Source organism: Protomyctophum parallelum, assembly GCF_964188405.1.
Source record: "Protomyctophum parallelum genome assembly, chromosome: 2".
NCBI classification, from domain to species: Eukaryota; Metazoa; Chordata; class Actinopteri; order Myctophiformes; family Myctophidae; genus Protomyctophum; species Protomyctophum parallelum.
Genome location: NC_139699.1, coordinates 17,599,024 through 17,619,288, shown reverse-complemented (window position 1 = coordinate 17,619,288; position 20,265 = coordinate 17,599,024). Strand labels below are relative to the sequence as shown.

The window sequence follows — 20,265 nt, the reverse complement described above, 5'->3', positions numbered from 1 at the left end:
GCCAACTCCAGTTGTGACAAATCATGACAACAAAGAACAAACACAAACATTTTGGACCGAACAAATAATTACAAAGAAGAAAAAACCTGCAGTTTTCTTCTTCTTTCTAATTATTTGTTCGGCCCGAACAAATCATGACAACAAACAAACATTTTCGGGCCGAACAAATAATTAGAAAGAAGAAGAAAACGGCAGGTTACAACACTTTTTTTGTTGTTCTTGTGTTTGTTTTCATGATTTGTCACAACTCGAGTTGGCTTCGTCCGCGGCGTAAACGACTTTAAATAAATACTTTCTGAAAAGCCTATGGAGAAACTTAACGGGGAATCCACTTCTGGGTCTCACGTCATCGTGAAAGGGGGGGGGGGGGGGGGGGGGGGGGGGGACTGCGACACTATAATATATTTGGCCAGAGCTTCCCATAAAATATTAATCTTGTTCAAATGTAACAGAAAAATCTTACACATATTTAAAAATAGATTTTTCAGATCTTTTAAAAATAGTACATGGACAAGGTCACAGTCACAAATAGCCGTTGTGAGCTTGTACACACTGCATGCATATAGTGATTTTAATGCTTTAACACATTTTGCTTAGAGGAATGAAAATCATCAGGAGTAAGACAGAATATGTGCGCCTAAACGAGAAAGAGAGGACAGTGGAACAGAGTGGAGTGGCAGAGGTGAGTTTAACCCATTTTGTGCGGGAACCCCTTTTTGTGTTTTAAACATTATGTTATAATTTAGCTATTGAAAAATAGCAGATCTACAAGCTCATAGCACGCCACCGAGTGGCGCGCTACGAGCTTGTAGGTCTGCTATTTTTTTTTTAATTGAGCACCACTAATACAGAAACATGTCAGAAAACTGTCAGATCTTTTTTAATTTCGAGGTCAGGCCTACAGGTAAATGGGTTAAATACATTGGGTTATAACTATCCAAAGTAAAGGGGGGTGTGGAAGAGAGGTGAAGTGGAGAGTGCAGGCAGGGAGGAATGGATGGAGGAAAGGGTCAGGTGTTATTTGTGACAGAAGCGCCCCACCCAGAGGGAGAGAAGATGGACAGGACACAGTGAGGCCAGCCATGCTGTGTGGATTAGGAAACGTTGACAAAAAGACAGGAGGCAGAATATAGAGATGCTACGTTTCTCATTAGTAGTCACAAGGAAAGAGATGATCTAGAGATGACTAAATTAAAGAGTCAGCCCAGGTCGGAAGGTTTGGGGATATAAAGCAAGAGAGGTGAGGTTGAGATGGTTTGGGTGAGGGGTACATTGGGAGAAGGATGCTGAAGATGGAAGTGCCAGGTCAGAGGAAGGAACTAAGCCAAAGAGGAGGTTTATGGATGTGGTGAGAGACGACATGCAGGTGGAGAGAGTCACAGAGGAAGACGTGGAAAACAGAACCAGATGGAAACGGACGTTCCACTGTGGCGACCCCGATGGGAATTAGCCGAAAGAAGAAGAAGAAAAGAAGATTGACCCATTCTGATCAGATTAAAAAAATGTCGCTATGAGCGTGTAGAGCTGCTATTTTTCAATAGCTATAGCATAACATAATGCCAACACCAAAAGGGGTTCCCGACCCAAAATGGGTTAACTCATTTTGCTGGGGACCCCCTGCAACCTTCTCAACCTCACTTTGAGAACCTTTAAATGGATATGGATACATATCCATTTAGTATGTATTTGATTCTGTGCTCTAAAGGAAAGAACAGTACCTGGCCTGCTCTAATGGGTGTCCCTCTTGTTGGACAAACGCAGCCTGCTGTGGGAACACAATGGTGGGGGCAGTCATGACAACCGCTTGACTCTCTCCCGGTGTGTACTACACAGTTAACAGTAAGAAACGAACAAAGATGTTAGAATGTATAAGGACATTAAGAATACTGCAACATTAAGAAGAATGCAAAACTAGCATTGGATATTGTTAAATTCCAAAAGGGTAGCACATCCATGTGCTAACCAAATGTAATAAGTGGATATTGTTATGGCAATTATGCAAGCTAGAAAAAGAAGTAATTCAGGTCTCATGGAAAGTATAGCTTTCTATATTATAGTATCATTGCGACTGCAAGTCGCATTTACTATGAAATCGTGCATTTCCCATCAGTCAGTCAGTCAGTCAATCAGTCAATCAGTCAGTCAGTCAGTCCCCGTTGTCAACTTGTCATAGCACCCATTTTAACTATCTGTCTGTGTCCCTTTTGTGCCCATACTGTATATGGAGATCTCTGTATCAATACCCGTTGTCATACAGTAGCACCCATTTTAACTGTCTGTGTCCCACATGGAGATCTCTGTATTTGTCTGTCTGCCTGTATGTGAAGAGTGCAAACTGACTGTGAAAAGTGGACTGGTTAAGTAATGGCAGGTGTGGGGTTGCCATGGCAATCAATTGGCTGAGGCAGAGGCTGGAAATTGCACCGGTGATTTAGGCAGGATTTAGGCTGATTAGACCCACTGGCAGAGCCTGAGCAGAGCCTTTTGTTGTACCGGGCACTGCACTCCCTGCGGGGGAGCGGAACACGTGTGTCGAATTTGAAGTCGGAGGGGCAAACGGTTCTCGAGTTACGTGCATTACAACCGTACACGTACACACGCACACACGCAGACACAGAGACGTGGCACACTTATAGTAGGATGTCCGTCAAATACGAGCAATACTGAGTCATAGACGAGTAAATCGGCTTAACCAATCACATAAATTCAGTTGTCATCTTGCAAGATCATGGTGAAAAGAGGGTTTTTTTAGGGTTTTTTTAAACATTGCATCATGGTTAAAAGATAATATCATAAGTTGACAAATTAATTAATGAAGAAGTATATTCATTCTTTATTGGATGATGTACGACGACAAGAGCGCCCCTCACTTCACACGGGTGTGATTTTTAAGTACATCTATGGTTCTAGTAGGTTTCAGAGAGATATTTTCTTGAAGCTTTTAATACAAGTACAGGTTATAAAGACATCACAGTTCATTTCTATCAGTATCAGCTTTATACCATGGCTGCTGCCAGGGACAATAAAAGGAATGAGGTGAAGTCTGGTGGAAGGTTAAAAGAAGCCACTCGCTTAAGGAACGGTGGCTTTGAAAAGCTTTTAGAAGAACAAGAAATATGTGGTTTTCTGTAATGGGTCGGTATTCAGTGAAGCACCTACAGTAGGCTGCTCCGTCAGTCCGTCTGTGGTACATTCAGGAACAGACAATTCTTGCTCTGCACTCGTGTCGAAGTGTTGAAAAGAAGTGTAAACATTTTTTCCAGAGTGTGTGTGTGTGTGTGTGTGTGGGGGGGGGGGGGGGTTTAATGAGTGAAGTTACTGTGACAGGGGTCTTGTCACTTTAAGAGTTGTTGTCTGTGTCTTGCGTCATGAAGGAAGTTTATGTGTTGCCCGAGCTTTTGGAGGGAAGTTAAATAAATACTACTGCAACCGACATAAGAACTCACGTCTGCTTGATATATTATATGTTCTGTGAGACACATCAACAGACATTACAGTTTGTACACTGAAGTGTAAATTAGACTTCAGTATCTCCAGGAGGAAAAGAACAAAACAAAACCACATCCACACTGGGGTAAGTTATGATAATGTTCAGTGTACAAACCGTTCATCTTCTACACAAATACTGAGAAATATACTGTCTCACAGGTCTTTGGTCCAAAGAGGATCTCCTGATTTCATGTGAAATGAAATGAAAACCTTTTCTATTTCATAAAATCCTTGTCCAGCCATCAAAGAGAAGTAGCAGAATAACATCAAACACTAAATCACAGAGAGCTCCTCTAAGAGCTTATTTTAGATTCAAAACCTAATAAAAGAAATCCCTCTAAGAGTAAAAAAAACGGCAGAAAGGCCACGTTTGCTGGATAATATTTGTGAACGTTTATGTTTATGTTGGCATACATAAAGAACTTCATTCCATTCCACACAGATGTTTCATCTGGCCGGTGTTTATGAACAACTGCAGCTGAAGACAACATTCTGGGGAGAGTAAAGCTTAATTCATCACTCAGTTGGTTACTAGGTACTCCGTACTGGTAGCCATCCATTCAAACAAACAGCAAGCTCATTGATCTGCGATCAATGAGTTTGCTCTCATTCAAGACTGATTGATTCAGCCAGCTCTACTGAGAATTATTATGTAGCTAGTAAGAGTACTGGTTAAAAAACGGAGTTTTATAGTTTTCATCACAGGTACTTTGAAATACCAGTAAATTGGATATACCATGCATAATACCATAATTATACCATATAAGACTTTCTGCTGTTGGATTCTCTGAATAAAACCATATGCCTTTACCCTGTATGGTTTTCGTTGGTATGATATTTTCATGGCAACATAAATATCGTAGATAAAGGGACAAAACAAACAATCTATTGAAACTTTTATCCTGAACCCTATTATTTAATTATTAGTGGAAAAATAAAACTTGTATTAGTAAGCCTGGTTCCAGCCCATGAATCTCTAGCCTCGTCGATTAAAAAATATAATGGAGTGAAACAAAATGTAAATTAAGCCTGAGTGTGAGGCCAACAATTACTCTCAAACAGTATGTATATTAAATCTGTGAATATCTGCTTCATATGCTTTGCTAATAAAGTAATACACAGTCAACTCCTCAGTGTTGATTTATCCATTTTGTCACTCCGAGACTTTCAGAGCTAAATGAACGCAGATACCTTTACAGTGTAGAAGACTATGGAGTATACAGGATATGAGTGAAAGGTTCAGTAGTACTGTACTTACTGTACTGGGTGAGCTAGAAGAACTGTCCAAGTCTTCGGGGGAATCCTCCTCTTCCTCAGGGACGGTGGGCATGGCAGGAGGCAACGTGGGACGGGATCGCGTGCGGGGGAAAATGAAGGGTCTCTCAGCAGCACCGTGGAGGAGGTCACCGGACTGCTCCGAGGGTCTCTCAGCAGCACCGTGGAGACGGTCACCACGGAGAAGGTCCCAGGACTGCTCCGAGTCGTGGCCTCTCTGGTCAAGAGGAGATCCCAGAAACAAGTGTCCCTCCTCTTCTTCACGCTGCAAGCCCACACACACACACTTAACATCTATTTGTATTCACATTTTACAAGACATTTCTTGAACACAAACAATAGTGGATGCGCAAAACAAGTGCTTCAGGATACAGATCACGGGTACAGAAAGCATCTCCTTCTCCATATATGGCGACACGGACACACACACACACACACACACACACACACACACACACACACACACACACACACATATATGATTTTATTTTATTTTATTTGACGCCATGCAAGAATAAATGGTCAATGATAAACACACAGTACAGTCTTCCGACTGTGGTCCTTAGCTTGGTCTTGGACAAACAACTACATCACTTCCTCATGTATAATAAGCATACTTACAGGATGTTTGTTTAAATTAATAATGATTAAGCCACTTTTACATGACTCACTACTACTAAGGAATTTAAGTTACGGTGACAAATGCAATTTATCCTCCGTCCAAATATGCTTTCCTTAATAGCTGAACAGTAGAGGGACCCGGGTTTGGAATCACGGATTACAACCAAAATATACTGTCCATTTGTTTTCAAGGCATCTTGCTTTAGTTACAACTAACGACAAACAAAAACAGAGACACACGGGACCGATTACAACACACTGCCACGCACTTCAGCTGGCAGGGTAAAATGTGTTCAGTAGAAAACAGCCACTGGTACAACTATTCCCCACAGGTCACTATGGTCAGCATGCTTTACTGCATGGTCACAGGAAGCTGGTGCTGTTATTCGGTTACTTAGGTACTAAAACATCACCACAACAACGTCCGTCCTAAAACCAGCACGATTCTTATTCACAGCATTTGAAAATCCTGAACAGACAGACAGACAGACAGACAGACAGACAGACAGTTCCTCTAGTAGAAACAGCGATCTACAAGCAGTCAAGCACACAACTGACCTAAACATTTCAGCTGAAGCACATATAAATATTGAATGATGTGCATAATTATGTGCTCAGGTCTCAGGTCTTCAGAGAGCATGAATGAACAAATATACTTTCACTTGACAATTTGACAGAGAAATTAATCAAAACATCTACTAACATTCTTCTACCCTTTTCAATGGACATATACAAACATGGATAATTTAGTGGGAAGATTTAGCATGTCCATCAAGAGTACCCAAAATATCTTAAACAGACATGATATGAGAGTCAGGTCACTGAGTGACATTGGCCATATTCCCTCATCTCTCTCTACCAGGAGATCTATCAAGGTCTATGGATACATGCAAAACACTTTTTTAGAGATAAGCGGGAGCTTTCTGAAAGGCCTATTCATAGTCCGGTGGTGAGCTGACCACCGGAGCTGAAATAACGTTGAGCGGTGGCGAGTAAAAACAGAGCGAAGGGCTGGAGCGGTGGCAGTGGTTTGCTCTTCACCGCAGCTCGTGACGTCATGTTGTAGTTCGGTGGTCACCTAACCACCGAAAATCCAGACTATGTACAGTATGAGCCTTAAGCTGCAATCCGTAACGTTTATGTCCGCGAGAGACCACCTTTCTACTGCTCATCCAAGAGGCAATCCCTGCTAGACAGGGGAGATATATTGTGCTTAGGAGCTCCAGGCAGGCTATTTGTCAATCAGTAGGGATCCAACCCCAAACCATGGATCTACATTTCTCAATGTTACTGTATGAAGACCTCACCTCCTCCAACCAGTGCAGATGTGCTATAGTTATATTGTTTTAACATACTCTGCCATACTGGTTGGTTTATTTTATGTTGTATTCATTAAGATGTTCTAGATTGGCCCAGGCCGTAGCGTAACGGTCTGGGCACCGGACTGGTGATCCAGTCGCGGTGTGCCGCGGGTTCGACTCCCGGACCCGACACGGCCTTTACCGCATGTCATCCCCCCATCTCTCTCCCGTTTCCTGTCAGCCTACTTTCTATCCCTTAAAAAATCAATAAAAGGCGTAAGCCGCAAAAAAAATATCGTTTAAAAAAATAATGTTCTAGATTGCAGTGCTTTTTTGATAAGTGTCTATTTCTGGCTCAGAAGTGACAATAATAATATTGAAGTTCCTCTGCTTCCATGAACATTTACTCTCCAATTTGTTGTCCATGGACTTACTAGAACTTTTCTAGTTTGAATTTGGAACATTTGGTCCTCTTTACACATATGATTGTTCTATCTTGACTGGAATTTGGTCCTCTTTACACATATGATTGTTCTATCTTGACTGGAATGTGGTCCTCTTTACACATATGATTGTTCTATCTTGACTGGAACGTGGTCCTCTTTACACAAATGATTGTTCTATCTTGACTGGAATTTGGTCCTCTTTACACATATGATTGTTCTATCTTGACTGGAATTGTACAGATTCTCTGTTCATTTAATAGCACTGTTCAACGTGCAGTAAGGCCACATATTGCTCAGCCTGGCTTGAGTTATCTTATCATCAAATGTATTTTTTCAGCCATACTTCCATCTGGCAGTTCCCATTTCCTTCCCAAAACCCAGAGAGGAGAACTCCAATAAATTATTGAGATGTAAGTGTGTAACATCATAAACACCGACATCTCTGGTGAACCTCACCGCAGAGAGCAACTCATTTCATATTCTCAAACATGCAATGTCCTGCAGTATGAAAACAGATTTTCAATCCGTTTCACGCTACCCTTGGTGTAACCAGCAGTATAGTGCATATTTCCCAAACGATGGGTAAGGGGCCAATTTTGGAGTCGCGGGTAAATATTGCCTTTTAATGTTTCTTATAATATCTTACATTTATTTAAAAGAATACCCTCCCTCCTCCCTCAAAAAATACAACAAACCCTTTTAGAAAGAATTTCATACAAAAATAAAAGACACGTCATGATGTGAGCCGGTATATCGGGCGGGCCATTTGTACTTTAAAGGGATGTGCCGATGATACATTTAGGCTGATATCGATATCCGATATAATTAATTGCCGTTATGGCCGATATCATATATCTCATTCTGTATTGAAAAAATTATAATAATTTTGTCCATTCTGAAAAACACATGTCAAGCCCTATACACACACCGTCTGCGAACGCCGCTCGTCAAAACAGCCGCCTCCGTTATTTTCAATGAACCTATCCCTGCACACCGGCTCCGTCCGACGCGCGTTCACGCCTCGCCTGACGCTCCGAGCTCCGTTCTATTTTCCAGCGCGGCAACGCCTGTGCCATGTCGCTGCGCACCCGGTGTGTGTTGGGCTTAACAGGGCTTGCTTAGGCAAGTCAGATTTAACTTTAATACCTTTATATTTAATATTGTGAGCTTGTACATCTGTTCAAGCTGTTACTTTGGGCTTGTTTATCTGTAAAGGCCGAATCATCTCCCATCACTAGTACTTTACTTGAGTAGGCCTATTTCCATTCCAATTTCCAATACTTTTACTTTATACTCCATTCCATCTCGGATCCAAGTATTGTACTTTTACTAACCTCCATATTTTACTCCACTACATCAATTTGAAAACTTTAGTTACTTTTTATTACTTTTAGATTTTTTTGATTATTATTACAAAACATACAGTAACCACTTCAGGCCGGTATACATTTCAGCTGTTTGAAAATAGCCGTTCTACAAGCTCACAATGTGTCACGATGCAACGCATCGTGAGCTTTTAGATCTGCTATTCTCTCCCACGATTCTTCAACACATTTTTCCAGTGTCAATTATCTAATGTAATCCTGGGCGCTACACTTCCTCTGCCAACCTGGGGGGGGGGGGGCAGCGGACTGACCTCATGCTTCCTTCTGTGCATGAGGAGTCCAAGCTGCTTAAAAGATCTTTCTGAAATCATGAAACGGAACATTCTGCATAATTACTAGTACTTTTACTTTTGGCACTTTAAGTACACTTTGATGCCAATACTTTTGTACTTTGAATTCCAGACTTTTACTTGTAACAGAGTATTTCTACATTACAGTACTACTTAAGTACTCATGAAAAGCGCTATATAATAATAATAATGAATTGCATTTTTATAGCGCTTTTCCAAGTGCTCAAAGCGCTTTACAATTCATTCATACGTTGGCAGGTGAAGCGGTGAACAGTCGACGCCAGCGTCCTCACTTCCCACATTCAGACACCGACGGTGGCGAGCTCACACCAACCGACTCACTGGAGGCAATGTAGGGTTCAGTGTCTTGCCCAAGGACACTTCCACATGTGGACAGGAGGAGGAGCCGGGATGCGAACCGCCGACCCAGGGATCATTGGACGACCTGATCTACCTCCTGAGCCACAGCCGCCCACAAAAATAAACCCCAGATATTATTATTATTAAGTACTTTTCCCACCACTAGAGACACCACATCAATGTGTCTTTTAGGCCTGGTTTGGGAACCCCTGATGCTAGTGGATGAACCCAGTATGACGCAGTAGGAGCGGGTTGGGTTCCTCTGGCACATGAAGGAAAGCTGACAGATCCATTAATAATACAAGTAAAGAATGATTTATGTTGGTCATTTTCTTGAATGGACATTTTATTTTATTTATTGGGTATTTATAGTGATCCTGTGGGAGAAATTACTTCTCTGCATTTGACCCAAACCATGTTAGCACGGTGAGCAGCCCCCATGAGGCACACTGGGTGGGTGGGAGCAGGGCTTAAAGGACCACTTCACCACTTTTCAACCTTTCATCCTCACCAATAATCATGATAAAATGGCACGATTTTTTTCTACTCAGTCTGTGTCTCATAGGAGGGCTGTGGGCAGTTTAGAAACAGTCTTCCAGTGACATCATCATTAGGCAGATTATTTTACAAGAGTTTTTTACAAAAATGTTTAGATCTTCACTATCGTGAGAACGATGGCTTCCATTTTCGCATTGCAACTTTTCAGGACTAGAAAGCCTGCAGTTTTTATTAGCTTGTATTCCCCATCGATGATGTCACTGGAAGATTGTTTCTAAACTGCCCAAAGCACTCCTATGAGACACAGACCGAGTAGAAAAGAATTGCGCCATTATTTCATGATTATTAGTGAGGACCGATTATATGAAGATAGGTTGAAAAGTGGTGAAGTGGTCCTTTAAGTGTAGTGCTCAGGGACACTCAGCTGGGTGGAAAGTAACTAAGTACATTTACTTACTGTAAGTACTGTACTTAAGTACACCTTTGAGGTATTTGTACTTTACTTGAGTATTTCCAATTGCCTTTTACTTCTACATCTCAGTGGCAAATATTGTACTTTTACGCCACTATATTTATTTTAAAACTACAGTTACTAGTTACTTTGTAGATTTATTTTTCCAGCTCAGTGGCCTTGTGGTTAGAGTGTCCGCCCTGAGACTGGGAGGTCGGGGTTCGATCCCCGGCCGGTTCATACCAAAGACTCTAAAAATGGGACCCAGTGCCTCCCTGCTTGACACTCAGCATCAAGGGTTGGATTGGGGGTGTACTTGTACATCAAGCTGCCTCACGCTACAGAAACAGGAGATAGGCTCCTGCCCCTATGGGCCTCATGGCTACAGAAACAGGAGATAGGCTCCTGTCCCTATGGGCCTCATGGCTACAGAAACAGGAGATAGGCTCCTGCCCCTATGGGCCTCATGGCTACAGAAACAGGAGATAGGCTCCTGCCCCTATGGGCCTCATGGCTACAGAAACAGGAGATAGGCTCCTGCCCCTATGGGCCTCATGGCTACAGAAACAGGAGATAGGCTCCTGCCCTATGGGCCTCATGGCTACAGAAACAGGAGATAGGCTCCTGCCCTATGGGCCTCATGGCTACAGAAACAGGAGATAGGCTCCTGCCCTATGGGCCTCATGGCTACAGAAACAGGAGATAGGCTCCTGGCCCTATGGGCCTCATGGCTACAGAAACAGGAGATAGGCTCCTGGCCCTATGGGCCTCATGGCTACAGAAACAGGAGATAGGCTCCTGCCCTATGGGCCTCATGGCTACAGAAACAGGAGATAGGCTCCTGCCCTATGGGCCTCATGCCTACAGAAACAGGAGATAGGCTCCTGCCCCACACATAAAAAAGAAAAGGTTTCTGTCCGACAAAAATTCTATACAAATAGTAGCCAAAGGCAGTATTGTCAAAAAGGTAATCATGATTAGGTCCAGATCTACACCATGTACCCAGCATTAAATAGAGTGTATGCGCGTGACATCAAACCAAGAAGTTATGCAGGAAAGGAAGGCCTACTGAGTGGCAAAAAACTACTTTCTGGCCTTGACAGCCCATACATCCAAACAGAAAAGTCGTATCTGATTGCATTAAACAACGTTAAACAATGTTAAACTCACTTTGCATGTTGCTTTGCCACTCGATTTGCCACTCGATGTGCCATTCACTTTTAGCATGCGCATACCCTCTATAGGAACAAAGCTATATGTTGTTTTGTTTTGACCTGGCCATGCCCTTTCATTCCCGGATCATATTAGACTGCTATGTAAATGTACATACAATCTGATCTGAGATCAGGGCATGGCGTTTATAGGGGGGGGGGGGGGGCGTGCATGGCATTTTAGGGAGGCGTAGGCAGCCCAATTCGACCTGGGTTGTGGGCGTGCATAAAAAACACTAGTTATTAAGTAATAACTTATTACTATTCAAAATAATAGAAATAAAATCAACAGATGTTTAATCCACATACATGGATTGTAATGTGACACAAGCAAATTGGGAAGACTCATGCACTCATAAGTGCTGGAAATGAATTGGGCAATTCCTTTCAGTGTATTTACCTTGTCCTCACGTCTACTTATAAGATTTAGATATGCATGACTTGACCGGAACAGCCTCAAAGTGGTCGTATACTTCTCTCCCAACACTTTTAGGCACATTCTCTACTCATTACAAACATCATGAATCATATCATGTGATCTTGTTATTTGACTATTTTGGGGAAAGCAATGTTTTAATACTCTATATACTGCTAAACTGAATCATGATCTGTCCTAATCCATCTGGCTGGTTTAGTCTGTGTGTGACACTGTTGAAATGATGTTACTGAGGCAATATTGACCTCGCCATGGAACTACAGTCAGTTAATGCTCATCGCTCATGAAATGATGAACTGCTTCATACCTGCAGTCTTTCCCAACAGGCCTTTGCATGATTTATGTGCTATATCAACCCAGGAGACCACAGCTTTGACGTTCTGGTGGCCAAATAGATTACATTTATTGCAGTTTTGTTTGTTTTTAGTTCACCATTCAATATTTTATGTAGTATATTTTTAAATGTAGTGTTTTATTAGTGTTTCTTTTATCAAACATCACTGTTTAACCCATTCTGACCTGAGATCAGATTCATACGAGGTTTCCGCCGGACACACACTGGTCTGATGAACCCATTCTGATCTGAGATCAGATTCTAAAAATGTCAGTCGTTCTTCGATTTTTTTCAAAAATAGCAGACCTACAAGCTCGTATCGCGCCACTCGGTGGCGCGATATGAGCTTGTAGATCTGCTATTTTTAAATAGCTAAAGCATGACATGATGCCAACACCAAAATGGGTGCCCGTTCAGAATGGGTTAAAGGCAAAGAAAAACACAACTATCATTGATTATACTGTAGATCCCCCTTTGTACATTACGGAGAATATTGCCATATTTTGTTGTACGTATAGTTCCATAAAGGTGCTCTCTGACATACCGTAGCCTAATATGCAAACAAACCTAGCATAATAAACCTACCTAATATGCAATCCATCCACATGGATGGAGTGCCAAATATGGCACAATGTGACATATTTGACCACTAAGATGCATGTCGTCTGCTGCAGGACTCTGGGCGACCAAACACTGTTCCCTGGTGCATCGTGAGATAAATATTGCAGTGCAATCGAATCACTGTAATTATTTCCTGTTACAGAACATAGACGGCTGCAAGGCTTGACTCATAGGACGACCCCTCCACTGTCAACCACAGCTGTCCTCCTTGAGTGTGCCTTTCACTCATTTACATGTTTTGTCACAACCATGTTAGCATGGATATGCTATGTGTAAATATGCTCTTTTTGTTATTGTCTCCACCAGGCCGAAGGCATGGGGAGAGAGTATGTTTTGCACTCCGTCCGTCCGTCCGTCCGTGTGTGTGTGTGTGTGTGTGTGTGTGTGTCCGTTAGCAGCTAATCTCGGCCACCGTTAACCCGGTCGATGCCAAATTTTGCACACACACTCCCTGGATGCCAACGATGAACCTCTGCCCCAAACTTTCCAGAACGGCCTGTTATAGCGCCACCAGGAGGCCGCTTTGTGCAAAACAAGTTTTTGCACAGCACACCTACAGATTTTGTCCAAACATCACGCAAATTGGTACACAGTCTCTCTAGAGCAATTCAACCAAACCAGTCTTTCAGATTTCTCAGACTCCATCCTGATTGGTTAAGATTGGCTTCCAAAGTTCACAGGAGTGCTCAGTTTCAAACAAAATGCTGCAAATCATGAACACATCGCGTGATTTCCGTGAAATTGTGCACCCACATTCCCACTAGGCCGAGGACGAAATGCCACATGAACAATTTCAACTCAGCCTCAAGGTGGCGCTATAACTGGCCGAAAAGTGTTTTTACCTCTAACTGCACGGATCTGTGGATAACCTGGTGGAGACCTGTGCCCAGAAGGGCACTTTTTCTAGTTCCTTCTTTTTTTTCTCCTTCCCTTGCTCGCATTCTTTCTTTTCTGTCTATCCAAAAAGTTTAAACAATCCAAAAAGTGATGGAGCTATAGCCCAAAAACTGAATTTCACCCACACTGTTTTACAGTACACCATGTAAACCTGTGATGTGACAATAAAGATGATTCTGACTCTGAAGGAGTTAACTCTGAGGATAACAGATTAAAAGAGGAGACGGGGGTCCCTTATAACGGTCAGGCCCCCTGGGGCCCTCAAACATATACAGTGCCTCCCGCCGCAGCAATGGCCTCGCGGCGCATGAGAAAAGGAGCAGAGCCCTCCTCCCTCTTGTCCTCCCTCTCGTCTGCCCTGTTACATAAGCCTGCTCCCGAGTGCCAGATTTGTTTAAAATTTGGTTGTGTGAAGCACACAGAGGAAGTGGCAGGCTACAGAACTATCGACTGATAGAACAGGATATAGGAGTGTGCGAAATATAGCGATATAAGCATTATGGAAGCATAATTCTGCAGGTTGATACATTAATCAGTTTCTAGTACAAATACAATATAATCCTTATATGATAATGAACCCTACGGGTATATTTCACATCTATTCACTCTCAGAGTTAAATTACAGTAACATGTTATTGTGCAGCTACAGTAACCACAGCCTACATAATAGCTGGTGTAGTTGAACAAAATGTCAACATCCTGTTTTACAGTAATCAAAAAAACTTAATTTCAGAGGACGCTGTTCCTTTCAAGTTCAAGGCAAACAGCACAGTGGATATTCAGTTAAAAGACAGGCAACAGTCTCCCCAAGAGAAACAATCCATAATCTATAAGCACTACAAAGGCGTGATGCTGCCAGTCAGTTCAACACCATACAGTCACATCTACCCAAAACTGACCAGTTGATGCAGGCTCACATGAGTTTGCATAAGTCCGCATAAACATAATCACTAAATCTCTATGTTAAAGTATACAGCGGAGCAGATCCCCATCTCCCTGTTCACACAGATAGCACAGACCATTTACCTGAGTCGTCTACTACTGTTGTAGAAATATACCCACTCCACTCGTTGACCTCCTCACTCAAACCAGCTTCCCACCGTCAAACTGTCATTCTCAGACTTTTACGAAGAAAACCCTGCGATCCCCCAGGCTTCTCTCGTCCTCTCCCTTCCTCTCCGTTCCCTTTTTTCAGCACCAGCCTCTACTTCACTCCTGGGAGCTGTGACCATTTAAGGAGAAGGCTCTGCATGCCTCTTTGGGCTGCTATGGTGTGTGTGTGTGTGTGTGTGTGTGTGTGTGTGTGTGTGTGTGCTCTCTCAGGCTACTGCTCCACTGAGCCTTGACTGATCATCCTTCAAACCGAGCTGAAACCTGGGGAAAGCTATGTTGTTTTTTCTACAGAGATTATCTACCTTGTTAATCACTGTCACGGCAGAGATTTGAACAGTGGAATGGGTGTGTGTGTGTGTGTGTGTGTGTGTGTGTGTGTGTGTGTGTGTGTGTGTATGTGTGTGTGTGCACAAAACAGATCATGAGGAAATAGATAAAGATTTACTCTACTATAGTTAATGCTTAAGACGGTCACACACCTAAAGTAGCAGATATACAAGCTCACAACGCGTTCCATCAATGTGATGCGTTGAGGTTGGAATGCTTGTGTGGATCTGCTATTTTCGATGTGCAAGAGGGTATGCGCATGCTTAAAGTGAATGGCATATCGAGTTGCAAATGAGTTTAACATTGTTTAACGTTGTTTAATGCAATCAGACAGGACTTTTCTGTGTGGCTGTATGGGGCTGTCAAGGCCAGAAAGTAGTTTTTTGCCACTCAGTAGGCGTTCCTGCATAACTTCCTGGTTTGATGATGATGTCACGCGCATATACCCTCTATTGTGATCATGTGATCCACTTCCGATCACATGAACATTGTGATTTCTTTTGGTAAACTACACAGTGGTGGACAAAATACTCAACCCCAGTACTTTAGTCAGAGTATAGATACCCCTGGTGACCAAATTATTACTCAAGTACAACTGAAAGTTGCTCTGTCAAATGTTTTACTCAAGTTAAAGTAAAGGAGTACTTGCTTTCAAAAGTACTTTAGGCGGGAACCCCTTTTGGTGTTAGCATTACGTTATGCTTTAGCTATTGAAAAATAGCAGATCTACAATAGCAGATCTACAATAGCAGACCTACAAGCTCGTAGCGCGCTACGAGCTTGTAGGTCTGCTATTTTTGAAAAATCGAAGAACGACTGACATAGAAACATAGCTTTTTCAGAAAACTGTCATTTTCAAACAGACATTTTTAGAATCTGATCTCAGGTCAGAATGGGTTAATCAAAAGAACAAATTACAAAGCACATTTAGTTATTAATGACTGCAATGCTCTATTGATATCTTTACATTTCACAACATAATTCAAAGATTTTCCAGATTTAAAAAAAGATATATCAATATTAGTGAAAATAGGAGATCTACAAGCTCTCAATGCATCATGATGTGTTGTGTCGTGAGCTTGTAGATCTGCTATTTTCACTATAGCCTACATTTGAAATAGTTTAGATGGTTAATGTAGCCTACTTCATCCCTGCCTAGAAATGTAGTGGAGTCAAAAGCAGAATATCTATCCCGACATTTATTTGAGTGAAATTCTGTATCCAAAGGTACAAATACTCAAGTGTAGTACAGATACGTAAGTTACTGTCCACCACTGAAACTACATTGTCAACATCTGCTGTCATTTACTCACAAATGTACCATGCAGCTAACGAGAATGTGTTGTAAATCAATGTGTTAAATACCCAAAGAACACAATCAGTCATTTATTCACCCCTACAATTATTTATACATTATCAAATGTTTAACGTTGAAAACAGGCTACAAAGTGAATTACTGTATTGTACTGTCTGTATATATGAATTACTGTAGTAATTGGAATTATATTTCTACTTACAGAAAGAGATGTTCTGTGGTGTTTCTCACCAAATGGGAGGATTCTCACCTTGCTGCTGCTGCCTCTCGCTGAGCCACCTGTTGAAAACAGACCACAATACTGTGCAGTTTGAAATGGAATAGATTTGCATAATTATATAACAGGAAAGCATGTTCAATGCAAATGCAGGGGTGCTGTTAAAACTAAAAGGCTGTTCTGTAAGGCTGATGCTGCTCTTCAGATCTGATTGGTTGGTTTGTGCCTTACCGCCCCTGGCACTAATGGCAACAATAACCTGGCAACCATGACTGTAATTAATAAACAATAACCTGGCAACCATGACTGTAATTACAGGTGCTTTTGGTTCACTGGTTTGTAATTAAGCTCTTGTTCAGAGTAAAGTAAAGCATGATTTAGACTGTGTCATACCATGATGTCTCACAAGAGGGTACATGACAGTTAATAAGCATAATTGTGACTGTCATTTCCTCATGCAAAGTACAGTAACTCAGCAAGTATACATGCATAATGACAATAACCTGCAGATATTATGTACAGTGCCATTAGAGGAATTTGGACAAGTTAGGGCTATGAAATGCAATTCTACAGGTATAACAACTTCTACAGGTAAAACAACTACAGGTATATAGAGCACTGAAGTCTGACGTAATGTAGGCCTATAGTGGCCTACGAATCCTATACCTGGGTCACGTTTTCCCCCATTCTGAATTCCCATAGATGTGTTTAATAACAAATGATTTGACTCATATAAGAAGCATCAACTGACGGTGAGAAATCACTAATGTTACTGTCGCTGAATTAATCTCCATAAACAAACAGAAATATGAGTGACTGACTATATGATACAGAGCCACCACAGAGGAATATAAGCAGTGTAGTGTAGGTTGTATCTCTCTGAAGGTACAGTATTTAGTGGTGATGGTGGGTGGGTGGGGAGGATTGGGAAAGGAGTTGTGGGAGAAAATGTAAAAAACAAAGAGTACGTATTCTCTTTTTGTGAAACTTGCATATTATGATGTCATACTCTTTGAATAAATTTTTTATAAAAAAACAAAAAAGATACTGCTTTTCCTGTATAGATCACGCGGTTGCCACTTCATTTGTTAAGCAAAGGTTATTATAATATGGTTGATAAGAGGGAAAACGTCTTCCCTTAAACATGGAGGATTATCATATAATAATGTTACATAATCACATAAACTATCATCAGCCTCTTCATCATCAACAACACGTTGGTTCGTTAGTTCCCCCCCCCAGATCCCATGTAAACAACAAGCACAACCGTCTGTAGCAGTGCCAAGATGGACTCTTATTATAGATCATGTGAAATAAACAATGTGACTCTTGTGAAATAAACAATGTGACTCACATTGTGACTCTATCACTATGTGACAATGTGACAGCAGCAGGGGCGCTGGAAGGTATTTATACCAGGGGGGGGGGGCTGAAGGGTGGGAGGGAAATCGCGGCCAAGCGATTCGGGTTTAATTGGCCTAATAATGACTTATTTAGGACCTAGTTAACCGAGTTAATCATAATAACAGTATGTGATTATTATTGTGATGTTGTTTCTTTAAACCTGGTGCATGGTGAAAGTTAAACTACAATAGGTTTTAGCTGTCTCGTCATGTTGTTGTGTCTATCTGTCAACTCACTCGCTGTGCATTCTGCATTCAGCGCGCTCTGATATAACCTAACTCTGCCAGATGGGGGCGGTATTGGGTAACCATGTTCCCCAACACAGCAACCATCTGGGATCTCTCAGGGGATTGAGCTAACACCGAACCGCTCCGTGGTTCGAACCAATCAGCGTGAGCTAAGGGCGGGATATGTGACCTGAGATCAGATTCTAAAAATGTCTTCTACATCCTGACAGTTTCCTGAAAAAGCTATGTTTCTATGTCAGTCGTTCTTCGATTTTTCAAAAATAGCAGACCTACAAGCTCGTAGCGCGCCACTCGGTGGGGCGCTATGAGCTTGTAGATCTGCTATTTTTCAATAGCTAAAGCATAAGATAATGCTAACACCAAAAGGGCTTCCCACCCAAAATGGGTTAATGCAAATGTTTTCTGTGACCCTCCCTAGCTTAAATAAATAAACCTTCTCCCTGATCAGAACATCATTAATATTAATATTAATGAACATGGTTGAAGGTTCACAACCTTGAACCTTAAACATGATTAAGAGTGTAAATAATACCAACTAACATTACCTCACATAGTAACACACCCTCCTGTAATTCACCAGGGACTATTAATAGTAGTCTACAGGTCTTAAGGACAATTTCCTCTTCCTCCTCAGTAATACAGCTGTTCCATACAGATTTTTGGAACTCTTTCACATTCAGTTCAGATCGTACATGATCATTTTACATGGTCATGGCGAAAATATGAGTTGTTTTAAACATTGTATCATGGTTAAAAGACAAAAAAAACATTCATTTTTTATTGGATGATGTACGATAACAAGAGCGCCCCTCACTTCACACGGGTGTGATTTTTTTCTTTTTTTTTAGGCCTTAATGTAAATATCTGTTACGTTTCAGTAGTTATAATATAATATATTAAAAATAATAGATGGCCTATTCATGCTCCAGTTTTAGGTGATGAGGTGACCACTGAAAACTACAATATGACGTCACGCCGCGGTGGTCACCGCTCACAGTAGAGTACAAGTAAGACGCGCAAACGCGTGAAGCGAACGCAGCTCGTGTGTGTGTGGTTGTGTGTGTGTGTGTGTGTGTGTGTGCTACAGCTGCGCCCTGTGTGTGTGTGTGTGTGTGTGTGTGTGTGTGTGTGTGTGTGTGTGTGTGTGTGTGTGCTACAGCTGCGCCCTCTGGTGGCGGGCCGGTGGTGTAACAGCGTGACACACACACACACACACACACACACACACACACACACAGACATTCAGCCCTTGCTGTCATAGTAAGTGGCTCACTGCGTTCGCAATGAATAGGCCTTAAGGTGGTCACCTCTCACAGTAGAGTATGAATAGGCCTTAAGGTGGTCACCTCTCACAGTAGAGTATGAATAGGCCTTAAGGTGGTCACCGCTCACAGTAGAGTATGAATAGGCCTTAAGGTGGTCACCGCTCACAGTAGAGTATGAATAGGCCTTAAGGTGGTCACCGCTCACAGTAGAGTATGAATAGGCCTTAAGTAGAAAGCAGTATTTATTTAATACTAACATCATATCATACCTTCTTGCAGTGGAGGCTCACTGGTGGATGATGGAGGACGACAGGTGGAAGGTGGAGGCTTAGTGGTGAAGGGTGGAGACTCACTGGTGAAGGGTGGAGACTCATTGGTGAAGGGTGGAGACTCACTGGTGAAGGGTGGAGACTCATTGGTGAAGGGTGGAGACTCACTGGTGAAGGGTGGAGACTCATTGGTGAAGGGTGGAGACTCATTGGTGAAGGGTGGAGACTCATTGGTGAAGGGTGGAGACTCATTGGTGAAGGGTGGAGACTCATTGGTGAAGGGTGGAGACTCATTGGTGAAGGGTGGAGACTCACTGGTGAAGGTTGGAGACTCATTGGTGAAGGGTGGAGACTCACTGGTGAAGGGTGGAGACTCACTGGTGAAGGGTGGAGACTCATTGGTGAAGGGTGGAGACTCATTGGTGAAGGGTGGAGACTCATTGGTGAAGGGTGGAGACTCACTGGTGAAGGGTGGATGCTCACTGATGAAGG

At 42.2% G+C, this 20,265-nt stretch overlaps 1 protein-coding gene across 3 annotated transcripts in view; it reads right to left on the bottom strand.

The window, feature by feature from the left end:
• mrvi1 (murine retrovirus integration site 1 homolog) overlaps positions 1-16,614 on the bottom strand; it is a 48,718-nt gene extending 32,104 nt beyond the window's left edge. For 2 of the 3 annotated variants that reach the window (XM_083760109.1, XM_083760110.1), the window contains exons 1-2: positions 14,683-14,793; positions 4,748-5,058 (exon numbers count right to left, since the gene is read on the bottom strand). In XM_083760109.1, the coding sequence (XP_083616235.1) occupies positions 4,748-5,058 (311 nt within the window). In that variant the 5' untranslated portion in view covers positions 14,683-14,793. Of the gene's footprint in view, positions 1-1,718; positions 1,826-4,747; positions 5,059-14,682; positions 14,794-16,572 lie in introns of those variants that run through there. The other variant, XM_083760111.1, reaches the window with a different exon arrangement.
• Positions 16,615-20,265: the final 3,651 nt, after the last annotated feature.